This window comes from Dioscorea cayenensis, chromosome 1 (assembly GCF_009730915.1).
Source record: "Dioscorea cayenensis subsp. rotundata cultivar TDr96_F1 chromosome 1, TDr96_F1_v2_PseudoChromosome.rev07_lg8_w22 25.fasta, whole genome shotgun sequence".
Classification (NCBI taxonomy): Eukaryota; Viridiplantae; Streptophyta; class Magnoliopsida; order Dioscoreales; family Dioscoreaceae; genus Dioscorea; species Dioscorea cayenensis.
In genome coordinates, this window is record NC_052471.1 from 30111167 (window position 1) to 30130601 (window position 19435).

The 19435-nt window shown below is 36.1% G+C and overlaps 2 protein-coding genes across 2 annotated transcripts; both read right to left on the reverse strand.

Moving 5' to 3' along the window:
• Window positions 1-97: 97 nt before the first annotated feature.
• On the reverse strand, window positions 98-6424 carry LOC120263946 (protein TRIGALACTOSYLDIACYLGLYCEROL 3, chloroplastic). The gene is given in 12 exon segments (XM_039271929.1): window positions 98-307; window positions 395-479; window positions 552-727; window positions 946-1053; window positions 3100-3175; window positions 3265-3326; window positions 3678-3755; window positions 3895-3930; window positions 3932-3991; window positions 4207-4338; window positions 4446-4788; window positions 6300-6424. Coding segments are annotated over 11 exon segments (1041 nt in total). The 5' UTR covers window positions 4635-4788; window positions 6300-6424; the 3' UTR covers window positions 98-268.
• A 472-nt stretch (window positions 6425-6896) lies between these two features.
• On the reverse strand, window positions 6897-15334 carry LOC120260092 (protein ACTIVITY OF BC1 COMPLEX KINASE 1, chloroplastic). The gene is made up of 14 exons (XM_039267537.1): window positions 14976-15334; window positions 14676-14882; window positions 14466-14555; window positions 14211-14357; window positions 13657-13821; window positions 13228-13368; window positions 12887-13066; window positions 11640-11835; window positions 9964-10091; window positions 9720-9791; window positions 7858-7970; window positions 7628-7769; window positions 7381-7450; window positions 6897-7293 (listed from the first exon to the last, which is right to left on the reverse strand). The coding sequence occupies exons 1-14, from the start codon at window positions 15231-15233 to the stop codon at window positions 7229-7231; spliced, it is 1974 nt and encodes a 657-aa protein (XP_039123471.1). The 5' UTR covers window positions 15234-15334; the 3' UTR covers window positions 6897-7228.
• Window positions 15335-19435: the final 4101 nt, after the last annotated feature.

Consider the following 19435-nt stretch of genomic DNA (forward strand, 5'->3'; position numbering starts at 1 on the left):
GACCTGGACACCGCACTAACGGGGCCGGTGTCAGTGCGTCCCAGAAAACAGTTCTACACCAACGCAAGTTCAGCACGGTGATTGAAGCCGTTCCCAATACAAGTGTCAAGTGTGTTTGGTTATTGACTTATTTCCCATTATAAATTCCCTCTGAAAGAAAAATTTCAGTGAATGATAAAACTACATGTCAAAAGAATCACGGTACACTGGCTGATATGGATCTCTACCAAAGAAGCAAGCAGTTCAGAGCAGAAGAGATGGGTGCAATTCAGTATCTGATAGGCCCATCCAAACTACCAGAAGCAAACTGCAGATTGAAGATATGAAGGCTCATATTTAATGTATCTATTGCATTGGCAGAAGTAACACAACGGAAAGAAAATCAAGTACTCACCTGCCTAACAATAGGATTTTCTGAAGTAGTAAATTCATGAGTCATCCCTTCCCATACGACCTTCCCCTCGTGCAGAAACAACAATCTTCAAAATGAAGTTCCAAGTCAGGACAGAATCATCAAAACCATGGCAAGAGAAATTTTTAGTCAGAATTACCTGTCCACAGCTCTTTTAATAGTGCTATGTTGATGGGTGACAACCACATAGGAAGCAATCTTGCCTGGTTTTCCAAGAGCATCCTCTCCCTTCAAATGTACAGAGCGGATGAGGTCTTCAACAACAGTGGATGCAATGGGATCCAGACCTGCTGTAGGTTCATCATAAAGGAGAACCTACACCGCAAAAAAAAAAAAAGGAACCGTTCAAGTTTTTACTGATGGCAGACTTCAGTAAACACTTGCAGTCTGTATTATCAATGAGTCAACAAATGAGAGAAATCAACTATCGAATTGTCAGAAATCTGAAGTTTAAATTCCTCAAATTCAAGGCTGTTAAAACTTTGGCAGTAATCAGTACACTGTGCCTGTAAAATTCTAGCTCATAGAAATACCTCTGGTTCAATTACTTCCTTTGTATTATCAAAAATGATAGAACGTGCCAGTGCCACCCGTTTTTTCATGCCACCAGACAACTCAGATGGCATACGGCCCTCAACTCCCTGCAAAAGTTACATATATTCTTCTTTAAAGAATGCACAACAAATATAATGTTGCAATCGAGGCCATAGAAAGCAGATTTTTTTTTTTTTTTCAAAAGATAATAATAATAATAATAAAAATAAAAGAAGAAGAAGAAGAAACAGAAACAAAACAGCACATTGTAACCTAGCAAACTATCTTAGAATTCAACCAAACAGAATTACTCTAATAATCAACTATCACTGCATCTTGATCAGAAGCCTCCTTCCAACTGTCAGCCTGATTAAGACATACTGCCTGAACTTCAGATCTCATATAATGTGGCAACTGATAATGTGAGTGGGTCACTGGAAGAACAATGGGGCTTCCAGAGTTTTTTTTTTAAAAAAAGCACATCTAGCACTTCAATTACACATGGCTCAGGAATCCAAGTAGAAGATCTTCCAGGATATCCACAGGAGAAAGAAATACAATTGTGTATGGGAAAAAGACAAATTAGTTTTGCAAAATTAGTACTTACTGTTCACAAAGTGCTCAAAATGCTTTTCAATGCTACTCTTAATTGTTTATCCATTTTTTTTTAATCCAGGAAAATATCACAGATAAGGAAACAGAGCATGCTTATCATCTTGGTCTGCAGGTATTTGGAGTGCAAATTCATTAACTTCTAACAAAATTTGCCAATGAAGCGCTCAAAATAGTCTCAGATACTACTTTCAACTTTGATCTTTATCAAGACTAACATCATGAATATGAAAAAAAAAACATGTTTATCATCTATACTTACAAGCCACTGAAGTGCAATTGATATCAATCTGCAAAACGTCATGGTAGCAAAATGAAATATTACCTGTGAGGATCAGATTTCATGAGAAAACCTACTTAAGAAAAGTTCTCTAGAAGCCCAGTTTTGCATTCTTCATGTTTTGCCTCTTTTTTTCTTTCTAATAGGCAATAACCAAAGAAGTTAGTAGTAGGAATGGTTCATGGACTTTAAGAATTGACTTTATGACTTCTGGTTATGGTGATTCTATTTAATACTAAATCCTGGCAATTTGAAACTGTTAATACTACATGCTGGACATTGTATTTTCTTGCATATACTAGTGGACTGGGTTGCAGAATGACCAAGAATGTCCTGCAGTTCCAGATCGCCGTGAGCATACAACAAAGGAGTGTCAAGTGTCACCCATAAAACCCATATAAAGATTCCACAATGTGGTTTCCTTTCCCACAAACAGAAATAAATAATCCATAGGAGGCAAGCTAGGGCATCAAATCCATTGTGCAATGCATAAAAGGACGAACTCATAGCTACCGATATTTCATTGTAACCAACTACCTTTGCTCCAGCTTCTGCAGAATTTGCAGTAGCATAGCCACTTGACATTTCATAAGAATCTCAGGGCAAGGTAATCCAAAAATTGAAACATGCACAAAGAACTTTCAGCCACATAGCAACTTGACATTTCATATTTAAACAATTCTAGATTGTCCAACTCTTTGAACTCCAAACAAAGGGGTTCTGCACTCCACTTTAAATACTATCTGCAGTATTTCTAGTTGCGGTCTCAGTAGAATAACAATTCGCCATCAAGCAAACTATGTCAGTTGCTAAGAACTGATGTAATTTCCCTCAATATTTGATATTAAAAACCAATGCATCCTAAAGTTTGACCTCACAGCCTGGTAAACTAATTTAAGAGTAGGAGAGTCATGCAAATAGCTATATTGACGATCATCTATTTTACATTGTATGCTTTCTATATAACTCAATAAGAAGTGTTCTGTGGCCAACACGCCATATTGTATATCATAGGGAACACGATTAATTCAATATAATATCAACAAGCCATTGCCTTTACGAAGGGCTTTACATGGCTGACAACAGTTAAGGTTGACAGTCCTGAGGGACTAACATTCTCCTTATATTTCCATCTTTTGTATGCATATTTGCATGTACTGTAGACAGTCTTTCGCCAAGAAAATGAAAGGGAGGAATTTTAAATACCTCCAATTTACAGTAACAATATACAGATAGCAAATGGATGGTTTTAGTGTGATACCTTTAAACCAACAGCAGCCAAATTTTCAGTCACAAGTTCTGCTATTTTATCCTCTGGCATCCTAGAATTTTCATACCTGGCAGAGCACAAAAAACAATTGTCAAATATGAACCTGGAGATTGATGAAGTATCAAAATTTACTCAAATAATGTTCCTCACTCTTACAATAGAAAACCGACATTTTCACGAACTGTAAGAGAATCAAATAGTGCTGCACTTTGGAATACCTACATGAGTAAATTCAGAAAGATAGTTGGTTAAAGCAAGCAACAGACGATTATAAAAATAGGGCAGTCTACTTTTACGCCTCAAAATTACAAAAAACCAACGACTAGAGAACATCCTGAAAGCGCTGACAAGCTTTTACTTTTAATTGTTAAAACTTATTGGGTAAAATATACAATTATAACAAACTTCAGCTACATTTGTTAGCAAGGACACTTAATAACACAGATAATCCAAATAGCCAATGGAAGTCTATACAGGACAACAAGCTAAACAAGTTCAGATTTATTATCAGAAATTCAATACTCAAAGAATAAGGCATTTGACAAGAAAATATGTTTTGGGTATCATACCAAGCCAATCCGAAGCCCGGATATTTCCTCATCACTGACCAGACCATGCCTTCTTTTACCGCAAATAAGAACCTCACCCTGCTCAACATGATATAAAGTAAAGACTGGAACAACAATAACTTATGCTGCATCTAAATAAGCAGTTAAGGCTAGCTAATGGTGTACCTATATAAAAGTTTAATCATGGCTTTACAATGAACAATGCCAAATAAATTACCTTATCTGGTGCCAGAAGACCTGCAATTATCTTTAAGAATAGTAGATTTTCCCGTGCCAGAAGGTCCAATTATCCCAACAGCTTCCCCATGCCTAATCTGAAAGTTGACAAAAGGCCAATATAATGCAATACCTTTTCATAGACAACTCTCAAAGATTTTTTGTGAAGTCACCATGCAATATCCAGCAAAATCAAATAATGACATATGGCCACACAATGAAAGAAATGAAACAAATTTAATAGTTATCCCATTAAAGATGAAATAGAGACCACAGAAACAAGATAAGGCACAAGAATATTGTCAGTCACCACCTTGAAGTTCACACCTCTCAGAATTGTTTTCTCCCCAAAGGATTTGTGCACATCCCTGCACTCAATAAGGATGTCAGATTCATCCTTTGCCTCCCCAGCAGAATTTCCAAAGTTGCCAGGCATGGATTGATCCTGGTAAGAAATGTCAGAATTGCATGGTCACAGACTCACAAGGGGATAAAAAATTACAGAACCAAACAATAAAAGATGAAAGCTAAAGAGGGGGGCAGGGATTTTACATTAATATTAGAGTCTAGAGCGGAGAGACCATTGGCCCAATTTTGAGGAGTCATAGAACAGGTACATGATTGAATCTTGTTTGTACTGCGGAGGAAAGGGACAGAGATCCGAGAACGCAGTGGCAATGGAGAAGAAAGGGGCCTACCGACATCAGATGGAGGTGGCACAGTGGACACAGGTAAAATCATCTCAGACCTGGGTTGTGAATAACTAGGCAGCCCAGACAAAGGAGCACAATGGACACAGGCCTTGTGGGTTTTCCATTGCAGATTAGCCACCCCACAAGAACAGCAGATGGAGAAACTGCAAAGGCAGTTACCTTGCAAATTGTGGATATCGGCCCTGTAGATTCACATATGAGTGTGAGTAATGCTTTGGCAAGTTCCACATCAATATTTCATCGATTCCATTTTTCCCTTCTCTCCACTGACAAAGCTGCAAATTTATTTTGTATAGCTCTTCTATATTTTGTAACACCCACTTTTGGTTGATGCATTAATTTAAACTTGAAGCCCAATAGAACTGGGATTCAGCCCAAGTTCTCTGTTTGCAATTCCACAAGGACCACAACTAAATCTATTCCCATAATTTCATCAGACAAGCATAACATATATCTACCCAGGAAAATCTGTTGGTGTTTAATATCACATTAAAGTGGCTGACAATAATAGACATCAACCTAATTTCCATCTAAAACATGACAAATAGCCTCAATGAACCTCACTACCAATTTCTCTTAGTATAGGGATGGTGGCAAACTAGGTCCAAATTAGATTTCTAAGAAAATTTGAAGAATAAAAATACTAGTCATTGATACTCATAGTCGCATTTCTACAAACAGAGAACTAGCTTTATCATTCATGATAGAGCAGGAGAGGCAAATTTCTTAACATGTGAATATTTCCAGGAAGTTCAATCTACATTTCATAAAGCCAGATATAAATAAGAATACAGAAATCTTCCATTTTCACATCTCCTACTGAGCACAATATCTGAAATCTCGTATTGGACATTATCAAAAGAACGAAGAATGTATACTGCAATCCAGGAAAGTAAAATGAAGATTTTCTGAAGCCAGTACACAATTGAATACAATTCAGATAAAGATGAGCACAACAACCATATGGAAGTGGCATCATAGAACTAACACTTAAATTGGACTCGTTAAGTTAGTGAATATGAGGAATGAGAAAATTGAATGTTGCAGCATAGGACTCAAATATACAGATATACACCTAATTTGCTAAATTCAAGTTCTAAGAGGAGAAAATACCAATGGCATGACACAAGAAAGGGTCATTTTCATCACATCTGTAGTCAGAAACTCGCACCATAACATTTAGAAAAAAATTGTATCACCCTAGAGATACCAGTATGCACTCAGATAAAAATGCTAGGGAGATTAAGGTGCGTATAGCTCCATAATTCAACCCCTACTGTTCCCACTGTCCCCATAAAATTAAAAAAAATAATAATAAAAAAAAGTTAATAATAGTAATAAAAATACTTTCATAGACGTATTTTTCTCAAACGAACAACAAGAACAAACTCCATTGCCAGAAATCCCAAATTTCATGTATCTTTTGCTTCGTCTTTCTTGCCTTAAAACCTATAATCATACGCGCCAAATTGAAAAACTCAACATTGCAGCATTTTGAGGAAAAAAATGCCCTAAAAACAGATATCCATGATATAAATAAGATCTACAAACCGCTGAACAACCATAGAATAACACTAACAATCAGACAGGTAATCTATTAAAAAAAAGAAAAAGAAAAAAAACAAAAGAAATAGAATCCATAAAAAGAAATGACAAAATGAAATCAAAACAACTCCGATGGAAGAAGAGGTACCTCTGGGAGGCAAGACCGAGGAGGATGAGGAAGAAAGAGCAAAGAAGCAAGGTATGCAATATTTTGATTTACTTGAAAATTTAGAAGTCAGTGGTTAATAATAAATAATTGCAGGGGAATTTTCAGGTATACCCTGTAAAAACGTGAAATTATGTTGGCGGCCTCGACCCGCGGGTGTCTGCTACATCAGCTACATCCACAATAAATCGAATTTGAGATCTGAGTGAACCAAGCCCTGACCACTTGGACCAGCAGCCCAAGGTTGCAAAATACTACTCCTGTTCCTATCTATCTATGTAGTTATTTTATAAAATTTTATAAAATTTTATAAAAAATTATTTATTTTTTAAAAATTATTCCTAATTTATATCTTCACATTTTTTCTTCTCAAATTTAATTCAACAAAAAAATTAAATAGAGGATTAAAAATAATTTAAAAATAATAATAAATATTTTTTAATATTAAAAAATGACAGATAAAAAGAACATAGATTTGTAACATAAAAAGAAACATAAAAGGAAGAGTACCAATATAATCATTCAATTAATTGAATTAATTACATATAACAAGAAGATTCAAGATTGAACAAATAAATCAAACTCACAAATAATAATAATAATATAAATAAAAAATAAAGAAACAAATAAATTTTTAATAGCACGCTAACAGCCTAACACTGGGTATATTATTTTCTTTACATCTCTCAGAAAATCCCTCCTATGGTATGGTGCATTTCAAGTGCAGAAAGCGCAAACCAACCACTTGTGACAAGTTCTGTACAATTAATTACATGTTGATCTGTTCGCATTTGATGAGTCAAAAGAGGACAGACAGGTTTGGATAAAAGGTATTCATAGTTCTGTCTGCGCTTTGTATACAGAGCTACGCCTGAGTGCTCTGCTAAGTTGTATGCGCTGGATGGCTTTGCTTAGCGGTCTGAAAGAACAGACTCACTCCATGAGAGCATAAACTCTCTTGTAACCTCAGGTAAATCTGCATGATATGCACAAAGAATTGCCAGGCTGCCAATGAATTTGTACTGTTTGCAGCTAGTAACAAAACAGGGAAAAGATATCTCACCTCTCAGGACCTCCAATGCAACTGAAGAAACATCAATTTCATCTTGAACTAATCGATACACATCAAAAAGCTGTAATTCAAACGACCATAAATTAGTAATCCAAGAACAACACACTGTTATATACTAATAGTCCAGTTAAAACAATAGATGATACATATAAAGCACCTCAGTTCTTCCAGACAAAAATATATCTACAATGTGAGATGTAATATGACTTTGTATAGAATCTCAGGAGATATGGCGCACCTCTTGAATGTGAAGCTTGGAATCTTCTGTAAAAGCCATCAGAAGTTGTCGTCTAATACCAGCATCAACCAAGAACATCCTTGCTCCATCTCGGATAGTATCTGTAAGGTCCAATTTCTTTTGGACTTGCCAATTCATTGACCTTTGCCAGGAAAATATGAGAGTACTGGTTGTGAGACATATTATAAAAAGTTGAATATCACTCATGAGCCATGGTTTAAGCCCTGCACCTGTTTTTCACTTGCAATGCTGGATTATTGTTCATCTTAGCCACATTTTCCTTAGCAAGGACTATGAGATTTTCAAGCCTTTTCCACTGGAACACTCCATCCTTGAACAGAACCTATGCATATAAAGAGAAAAAAAGATGAACATATCTGACCAAAATAATATGCAATAGTACATATACATACAAAGTTCTCAATTGGTGGAATAAGGCAAATGATATACTAAAATAGATGTGGATTAAAATGATGGTGATGCTATTAATCATATAAAGTTGGAGATGGTGCTGGATTATAATGAGCAAACAATAGTTTGAGTGCTTGAACATAAATATTTCCAGCAATGGTACGGAAACCAACAACATTGACACTTGGGAATAGCATAAGCAAATTACCAAACTAAATTGCTAAGCTTCCCCTCACCTTTGGTTGAGAACAATTACCACCACAGAGATACAGAGATGAAAAGAGTGACTACAGGACCACATCCCCCACAATTATCTTCCTTTTGGGCTTTTTACCTTTTAAGAACACCGGCATCCTAGTCTCCTAGTAATTAAAATCTAAAAATACATTTTGTCAAAAAAATTCATTATATGACAAAAGGGTATTTTAGTTTTTCAAAATAACTTTATTAAACTAAATAATTATTAGTATAGTACTCCTATAATATTTATTAAACTAACATTATACCCCTGCGTCAATCCATATAACCGCCAACTTTTTTTATTGCTCTTTGCCAGATACACATTAACAAATGCGGCCTCAATCATCTTATTTATATTCGCTTTTCAAGATCTTCTTTTGTTAGTGTCATGTTTGTTTCTCAGTCTTATTCTCCCTCTTCCTTTATAAACTGAAGGTTCATCTTTTCTTCTAAATGTATCCCTCTCTTATTAAATCAATGACCTAGCAACTTAAATCTAATATCTATTTTTACAAACTCTATCGAGATTTAGATAAGCTAATTTTCAAAATATTTTGATTTTTATAATTCTCATCAAGAGTTTCAAGCTTTTTGATTATTAACCTTTTTTGTCATAAAAGAGGGGAATCAACTGAATGCGATTACAAAATATGACCGCATTTGCATTGAATATCACATTGTAAAACAACACCATGCATAAACAAGCCTAATTTTTATCAATACAAAATATTTTTACATGCCTTTAATTTTGGACATCCTACTCTAATTTTCAAGCAAATAAGCAAGGATCCACTAAAAATAACTCTCAAAATACCATCAAGGCGGATGAGATTTAGTAAGACAAATTTGACTTCATCCTATTTCGAACTTATATTAACTCTAAAAGCTGGCTTAACTCTAACATCCACAGTTTGGCAAATGTTTACTTGAACCATAGGTGATGTTGGATATGGATTAATTTATAGCATGTGTTTTAAAGAAAGATTTGGGTTTTATGCAAGATAAAAAAAATATTTCACAATCTCTGGTTGACTTAAGGAAGAAAGCTTTAAAAGAAAAGAAAACATAGAAGTTGGGTTATATGAGCTGATGTACATAAGGCAAAGAGAATTAGAGAAGAATAAGATGGCATGCATTATTATACAATAAGAGCTGAGATGGTCAATAAGTTCAAGAGGTATAACATTAGTTTGGTAAATATTTTAAGAAAAGCCCTGTTTTAATAATAATTTAATTTAATAATGTTATTTTAAAAAAATGCTCCTATGACAATCTTGGACAGCTGGTTTGTCACTGGGCTACATTACCACGTTAAGTATGGTGTAAAGGATAATATAGCTAAACCTTAGAATGGCTAATAAATCATAATAAGAGAATGCATACCGGAAGATAACTGTTGAGTACAACCCAATCAAAGAGAAAAGAACCATTCATGACAAACCTGAATGAGTCGTTCACGTAGTGCAGGATTTGGATCTGTTAGAAGACGTTTTGCAACATATGGATACGCAACCTACAATATTATTTGTCATATGAACAAGCAAATAGACCAAGAATCCAATATTCATATAGCTCAATGAAACTATATGACAAGGTGGAGAGCAAAACAAACATTAAACAGTTAGCTTGACTCTTTTTCTTTCACTCGATGGATTGAAAGCAGGATAACTGCCGAGGATATTTACCTCAAGAAATTTAAAATCTGGCTTTAGTGTGAAACAAATGCCTTCTTGTGTTAACAAAGAACGAATAACAAGTGAAAACCTTTCTGGAATACGAATAGGGTACTGGTACACAAGCTGATTGAACTTCCCTGCAGAACTTAACATCGTAAAATATCTTATAAAGTTTGAAGAAACATTGAAATTTATGGATGGATGCAGAAGTCAGTCAGTGGGATAACCCCAGAAGGTATATGTTAACCTAAAGAGTTAAAAAGTATAGGATATCAAAAATGATACTGCATATTGGTGTATTCATACGATAGATAATTGTTGTAATTTGATTGCAATCAATATTTTTAGCATCTTACTTGTTCTTAACTGCCGATGGTCATCTTTTAATTTATAATAGTAGCTATTTATGTAGTACTAGCGCATACCCAGAAATATATCATCTCAATGGGAGCATGAATTTCAGTTGAAAAGGATTTTGGTCCTTCCTGAAGACCAATGACAGCAACACCACTTAATATTGTTAACATGGATAAACAGGCATATAGCATTAATAAAACATAAAAAAGAAAAAAAAGAAAACAAAAGGAGAAGAGATTGAAGTGAATCCTTCATATTGTTTAGTAGTGGCCATTGCTAAACGAATATTTTAGCTGTGCAACAACAACAGCTTATGAAAACAGCCAATATTTGTTTGTCATTTTTAAAAATGGATGGCTTAATGGCAATGTGAACACAACTCACAAGCATTACTGTTAGTCACTCACGTTAAATGGTGTATGAGTATGTGGATCATTTTTTGACTTTTGGAATGTTTCATTCTTTATTTATGCCATTTCTGTGTTTATCTAATTTGCCCAAGCTTTCTTTGGTAACATTCAATTAACATTGTTTAAATGTGCAACATGTAGAATTTCAGGCTAAAATTTGAAAGTGAAATATGGTATGATACTCCTCAACTATTATAGACTCCAAGTTAATACCCTACATTATGCTTGTTAATAGGAAAGCAACCCCATTACATGATTCTAAGGTGTTCAATAGCTAAACAGATCCCCTTACTGGAAAAACAAGTTGCATGAAAATGCAAAAAAGACACCTCCAAATACCATGAAAGTAACTAATATTTGCATTTTCAACAGAACTCGCTCAACATAACCATATAAATTACCTAACACCAACTCTTTGAGAAGTTTCAATAAAAAGATGATTTCCCCAAAACCAGGAAAGATGGGTCACAGAATTAGTGCCTGGAAATTAGTTTTGATTTTAGTTGAAATTATTATTTTCTTTTAAATTTTGTAAATAAGGAGATATCTAGACTCACCATTATTATTTAGTGTAAATTAAAGGATTTTCTGTTACTAGAAATATCGGATTCGATGATAGATTTGTTGCCATACTTACTTATCTATTATTGTGTCTTCCACTAGTCGAATAACAAGAAGAATTCACATCATTTGTTCTAAACTTATAAGCCATCATAGCCAGGCTATTGATTCAATTGTGTTTTTGTTTTTTTGTTTTTTTTCCCTTTATTTTTTGGGTGGCAAAGACAGCCCTAACCAGTGCTAGAAAGACCACAGATTTTATTTTAGGAAATTATGTGCAAATGATATGATTTGGGATGTTTTAAATATGGAAAATTTTAGGTAAGCTACTATAATTGATCTAAAAATAAAACATACCAGTGACACTCCGAAAGTTGAAGTCAGACAATCCTTTTCCAGATGAATTCTGCCAAATTGCTTCTAAAGCTGGAATAATTGGTGAGACATCAGTTCCACTTGCAAGAAAACCAAGCCTAGTGAAGTCATTTGCCATCTCAACATAATCTTCATTAACAGCATGGACAACAGCATCAATGAGAATTTGTTTGTTTTGCTGAAATAAAAAAAGGCAAAGAAACAATTGTCAAGGATGGGTTGTTTGTATCACAGACAACAAATTATATGCTTTACCAAATTCTACTCAAGGATTATGTAATAAAAGGCGGGGGTGTGGATCAAAGGAAAAAATCACCATATAACTTTGTGATTAAAAAGGACAATTATTTGGACATATTTTAGGCTGGAAGGAAGTATAAATGTCTCTAATGGTTGTTTGTGAATGGGCTAGTGTATTGATAGGTGTAGCAAACTGTGCAAGAGAGCAGAATAATCTTCATGGAGAGCAGTATCATATTTCCTGCATATGGGACCAAGGAAACAAGCAAATGCATACCTCAATTTGGTCATATGATAGTGTAATTAATTAAAGTAATCATAGTTTATATTGGAAAAATAACCCTACATAGTTAACATAAGAATTATCATGGCATGACTAGAAATGCTGCCAGCACAAGGTTCATCCCTAAGATTTATGAGTTCCAAAACTTTCAAATAGATTGTGATATGGATTTTACTTAAAAAATTTATCAACAGTTAAAAGAGAGTTAATGGCATGTGGTTTATACTTGATTACTTGCACAGATATGTTACTGCATGATCCATTTCGTACCATGCAATGCCAGAACAATGGAGTGCTTTACGTAAAAAGGGAAAGCATCAGATTTTTTGTTGGACAATATCATGTGATAGGATTGATAGTAGGACACGCACAATCAACAATGCAAGTCATGCAAGTGGAAAACAATAAATTGCTAAATAATCATATTTAAATTTGCTTCTATAATCTAGCAAAGGCATCAATTTGGGCCACAACTATGAACACAATCAGAAGAACATTCAGTGACTGTCCCAACAATACCACTTTCTCCTATAGAAGTCTCTCTATAGATGAGATTTTAATCCCATCATTAGACAATCTGTGTTACTTATACAGGAACAGCTTTAAAATAAACAAATTAGTGAGTATCTCTCAAGTTTAATTAGCATAGAATTTGATTTTAAAGGGCCATAAAACAAAGGCACATGATCCTTAAACAATGACTTACCTGACTAAGCACAGCCACATTTCCAAAATCAACATAAGCAATGCGACCATCACGCATGGCAAATATATTTCCAGGATGTGGGTCACCATGAAATAATCCAAACTCTAGCAATTGTCTCAGAGCAGCACTTACTCCAACAGTTAGAAAACCATTGACATCAATCCCTGCTTCTTTAATAGCCTGTTTTCCATAGCATTAATGTAGTTAATAACTTTGTGAAGGACTCCAATTACAAACATGGCTATTGAGCACACCATCATTAATTATTGTAAGCAAGATCCATGTTTGCTGAAAGCATAACAAACAACTCCACACGATGTTTACAATAAGAGTACTCTAACCTGTGGATCAGTGCATCGAATGCCATCAATCCACTCCATTACTAAAACACGTGAGCCTGAAAGCTTTTTATAAACTCGAGGAATCTTGACTGTCGGATCATTTTTAAAGTTTTCTATGAAGTCCTCAATATTTCGTGCCTCCTACACCAAAGAATAATATTAAAATAGACATAGTAGTGAAGATAAATTAAGCAACTCAACTTTTGTATCGCATAGTTTTCATAGCTATTTTCCAGACTTGCTATGCAAGTGAAGTTATTTCTCAACTATCAAAATCTATGGGTATCTATTTAAGCAGGGCAGAGATTTAATGAAGGTCCAGAAATGTACTCCTACCAAAATCAGCATGGTTCAACATTTTCTTGCATTTATTCTGCCGAATGATATTATGAGCTACAACAAAATAATCAAAGAATGGAAAGCCAATACCAATGTGTAGTCAAGCTCTTCCAGAAGCTTTTCCCCAAACTCATCAACAATTAGCTCTGCATTGCAACCAAGCTTTTGTAGACTGATTCCGTTCAAAAAAGATGCTAGGGTACGGAACAGAAACAGATCCCGGTAGATTATTGGTTCTATTCCTGGTCGTTGCACCTAGGCACATAAGAATATGAAAGGGTTCATGGTAAACTAGTAAACAACATGGTGTTGTGAAACAGATGATAATGAATGAACTAACAGAGAATAACCATGGCACAAAATTTTTCAAATCATTCCATGAACGGCAGCAAACAAAATAAGATATACCAAACACACTTGGTGGTATACCCAAGCAAAACCGGATTGCCCACATAACAGAATAAACAAGAAATTATTTTGCGGGGAGACGACAATGTAGCCTGAGCAATCATATATTTTAAGTGGGATGAAGCTGCTTGTTCTTACCTACAAATTTGTTCAAAATGAAAGAATGTACTTGCATAGAAACATCTAGCATCACAAATAAGCCATTAGAGACAATGATAAGAATTCAAGTCTACAACCTTGATGGCAACATCCTCTCCTGTCTCTCGCAGGGTGGCACGGTAAACTTGACCCAAACTTGCTGCTGCTATAGTTTGTGATGAAATCTTGCTGAATACCTTCTCAAGAGGTTGCCCAAGTTCATCTTCAATAATGGCAAACGCCACCTACACAACCAATGAACAGATTTGACACTTAAGGTTTCTGGGTCAGAATTTTGAATTCTATAGATAGATATACAAGAAAGAAGTTGTTTCAGAAGATAAAAAGTTTGCCTGGTTGGGGAAAGGGGGGACATCATCTTGGAGGATGCAAAGTTCATTCATATAATCCTCTCGAATTATGTCAGGTCTGTTGGCCAGAACCTAAGTTTAGAAAAACATAAGTATCAATTTTGAGCATGAAGCAGCAAAAAAAAAAAATCGAAGTAGTAACAGCAGGCTATTAAGAGAAGATGTGGACGGATGCAAAAACTAGGCAATGACCTGGCCGGCTTTGATGAAAGATGGCCCAAGATCACACAAAAGGTTGCGAAGCTGGCGTGCACGGTAAGGGACAACCTCCTCATCACGACCAACCAGGCAGTCATAGGTGAGCGCAGACCAGTAGAATCCCAAATTCCAGACAATCTGGGCACCACGGGCGAGCAAAGACAGGATAGCCCCTCTAGATTCCAGGACCTTGTTCCTGACCTAATAGACAACACAGTTTGGCACCTGGTGAGCAATTGGGAGTAGTCTACTGCTCTGCTCTCAAAAACACAAGTAGTAGGCTTAGGCGCGCACTGTTTCGGGGGTGTACTTGCGGAAAGGAATGCAGACACCACGCTCGATATCCAGCTGCTCCATGGCACTGCTGCCTAAGGATGGCTTTCCCAGCAGCAACGCACTGCTTGTTGACGGGGTCGTTGAAGCCGAATTTGAAATCCTAAACGTTGACAGTGTTCTTACTTGATGACGCTGACGACGGTTCCATTCTCGATTGAGGCGAAGGCCTCCCGTATCAGAATGGATCATCCCAATCGTGGCCACACAGACCTCCATCTGCAGCCGTGAACTACAGCAACAGCAGTAACAGCTCGCACAAAAGATGTGTTTTTTAGGGTGTCACAAAAAGACTAACCAGATGATAAGGAAAAGGAGGTGTACTTTCATGCCATCAGTAGCTAAACAGATCGAAATGAGCGGCAGAAATAAAAGCTACGGAGACAAAGTGTCCTCATAATAATAATAATAAGAAAATTACTGTTCACCCCTCGTAATTTTCCAAACTTCTAAAAAATTCCCTCTTACTTTTACACATCCCGGACAGCCCTTCCGTTAGTGTTTAACTTCCATATTACCCCCTACCGTTTACTTCAAATGGGCCCACGTTATGAAATCCCATTTTTGCCCGAAAACTGGTGAAAGCGAAAAGTCACCAAATCACATCATGCTCAACCTTTTCGCGGCTTTCGCTAGTTTTCGATAGACAATGATGCAGAGTTGCATTACATCTCTGTTGCTCTCCCTCATTTCTCCTCATTTGAGTTGCTCGACTTTTCGCCTCACGGTCACAGTATACTGCTGAGAATCTCTTCGTCATATCAGTCGACTCATTCAAAGTAGAGTTTATTATGGCGATCTCATTTGTGGTAGTCTAGGTGAAGTTTATCATACCCGAAATATATAAATCGGCTTTTCTCCAACGTAAAAATGAAGTTGATTTCCACCTGATTGGTCAAGTGCACTTCATCTTCAAACGAACATGATTCGATTTTATCGTCGAGGCAGAGCATGTGCTATTGTCGCCTCCGCTTGAAAAACGAAGTTCATTTCGTTGTAAAGTTCTTCCTCGCTTATGGTTATCTTTTTGTATATTTTAAATAATGTTTAACTATTTGCTATTATCCGCTTAAAATATATTACTAATATGTTTAATAATTGTCATATCCGCTTTAATACTTGTCATCTCCGCTTAACATTATCTTTACATGTATAACTTTCATATTAACGCTTAAATTCTCAAAAGTCTCGCAGAAACGGTGATCTTTTCGCTCGATCCGAATTATCGGGCGCGGCACGTGGCACGTGGCGAGGTTATAGATCCCGCGCATAAGAATTAACGACGCATTAATTCTTACGCACGTGAACATAAATATCCCGAACACCTGCTCATCTGTAATCGACCAATGCTCGGGCCTCATCGCGCTTTAATTTTTTCTGGATATGAAGAGTCACCGCCATGGACTTCACACCATAAATAACCGTGAAGAACCCTTCCTACGGACACCACTCGCCGCCGCCGTCCCTCATCATCCTCCCTCCTCCTCCTCTTCCCACGGACAACCACTCTGATCGAAAAGGATGTTTCGCGAACCTCCTTTCTTATCTCGAGAATCGATCGCTCGTAATCACGCAATAAATTAGAACTATCTTTTTCGCCCAGTCGAAAATGCTCGTGATAATCGCCCGAACGCAGAGGATTCTCCAAATGCGGACGACGGGCAAGCAATTGCTGAGCTTTTCGACTTGGGTAAGAAAAGAAAGTTTTCACGTATTGCGTGATCATGAGGATTCTCTGAGGAGTGAGGTCGTAAACATCCTTTTAAGACGGGGTTGATATTTATCACTCGAGACTTTTTGTTACCGCTTTAAGAACATTACGCCAGCTAGACAACTATGTCGCTCGTGTTTAACTAATCAAAGATCTTCGCTTAAGTCCCACCAACGACACATCGATTAATAGTCGCTTTTCACGAATGTGTTTGTTTAACCTTTTTAATGTCAGACGTCAGCGAGTTCAAGTTGATGCGCATGTTATGCGAACCCATCGTGAAAGCATTCGAACGTACAGACACTTGTTTCGTTATACGAGTGTCGAGTCGTGAGTATCCAAAGTCCTTGTAAATGTTGTAAATGTTTTGTAAATATTTTGTAAATGTTGTAAACGAATGTTTTATTTCGAATGTGAACTTCGAAATTTAAACAGAGACCTGAGTAAAAACAATGTGGGAAACAAAAGAACGCTATCAGAAACAATAGAAAAAGTTAAACAATACTCAAGTTACTCTTTAAACAACGACAACGGTGTTTAAGAAAAATACGTAAAAGATGTTTTAAACAAATGACCCGAGAGGCACCCATCTTCAACGCGATGTCAGATGAAAAGCATTCAATTTAAACAATAACATATATTTTTAAACATGCTTAAGTCACTATATTTAAACGTTTTACGTATTATTTACATGATATAGACTTTTATTTAAACCGGTAATCGTACATGTTAAACACTATACGATCTCAGTTTAAACATAAAAAAACTCTGACTGGTTAAACAGATACTCATGTCGAGCGATGTACAATACGCCTTCATCGCGACAACGGCATATATTTTTTTCCTTTTTGCCTTCCGATGGAGGGAAAAATACCGCCCAATCACATCACGCCTAGTCTAACCTCTACGCACTTTTTGGTCTTCATCGCGACAGTGATATATATATATATATATATATATATGCACTTTTTGTTCTGGGCTTATTCGACCGCTATTTGTTGTTTACATCTTCTTCTTCTTCTTCTTCTTGGCTTATTTTTTTGTTCTTCATTTCATTTGGTCTGCATCGATCTGGGTTTTCTCCGATATATTATGGAGAGTTTTTGTGGTATCGCTAGATTCAACGGGGAGGAAGAGTGCTAATGTTCACGGCTCGTACTTCTGGGAGTTGGTGTTAGCCGAGATATGTGAGCGATGGGGTCTCAAAGTTTCTCTTGTCGTGGTTAAGTTCATCACACCGCATGGATATAAAACGGTTCTGCCCAATAGAAAACGATGTTGACTTCCAGCTGGATGTCGCCACGCACTCCATCTTCAAATGTGCTGTAGTTGATCTTGTCGTCGAGACGTATAATGTGCCATTGTCTGCGATCCTAATGAAAAACGAAGTTTTACTCGTTATAAGTTCCTTCTCTTTTAATTGCTCCACTGTCTGGGGTCATTAGTGTTTAAATATGTCCGCTCACTAGTTAACATCTTGTATTAGTCGCTTACGTTATTAGTTAACCGCTTAAGTATTTAATTTAACGCTTAAATATTGTCATTATCACTTAAACATTATATTCTCCGATTAACATATTGATCTTTTCATTCGATCAAGTGTCGGCAGAATTCGGATTCTCGCGAGTGCTCCAGCTCATCCCCTAGGCGACCTCGATGGGCGTGGGATGTCTTCCTTCCTCGCCGATCATTCCGCGTCGCTGCTGGATATCGACAACGCTTTTGACGATGTCGAACATTTCAGGGATGTACTTTGAAATCATGCAATCAAAAGGAATTTTGACTTCAAATTCATAAAGAACGGAAAACATCGGGTGACTGTGGAATGCGCTGCCGATGGTTGTCATTGGCGCCTTCATGCATCAAAAAACATGCACTTATAGGAGTGCACCATGACTTGAATGACCTCTTAGAGATAAATCCCCCTGCTTGGAGGTGACGAGCAGAGGTATTCTTTGCAAAAAAACACCCACAAGAGCCAAAGTGCAATGCAAATTAAGAAGTTCAAACTTAAAACCTCACAATCACGCTACATAATAGTTACAGTTGGACTAACCCACAGTTTCTTTATGAAGATTACCTAATAAATATCAAATATTTTAAAATTTATATAATTTTGATTTAAATATTAAAATTGTTTATTAATAAATATGTGTAATTATTTTAAAAAAATTAATTTTAAAATATTTTTAAAAAATTAATCTAAAATGTTTTTCATATCTCCAATAAAATATTTTGATAAAAATATGTTTTATATAAAAAAATATAATTTTTTTATTTCTAAATTTTAATATATATATATATTATAATTTTATTGAATTTAAAGAGTATAATAAGAAAAAAGATTTCACATAATTCAGAACTCTATGCCTTTTGACTGCTGGTGCCTTCCTGCTCCCTAAGTTCCCTTTGAGCAAGTTCATTTTCCCTTTTCCGCAATCAATCCGCGAACTGACCAAATTGAGAAAGTTTGCTCATATTCTCCATTGAGTCTATACGTAGCATCATAATTGTCACAGGTTGTTCAGTGTGCTGGAACCAAGAGCTCCATTGGAGTATTTCTCTTCCAAACTCGTGTTGGTGTCGCCATGGCCATTATTGAAATTTCTTTGGAAATCCAAGACTCTGTACTATGTAAGATCTGGAAATATTTTTTTGGAACTTCGATTCTCCCCCATTTCATTCTTTGATCTGAATATTTATACAACTC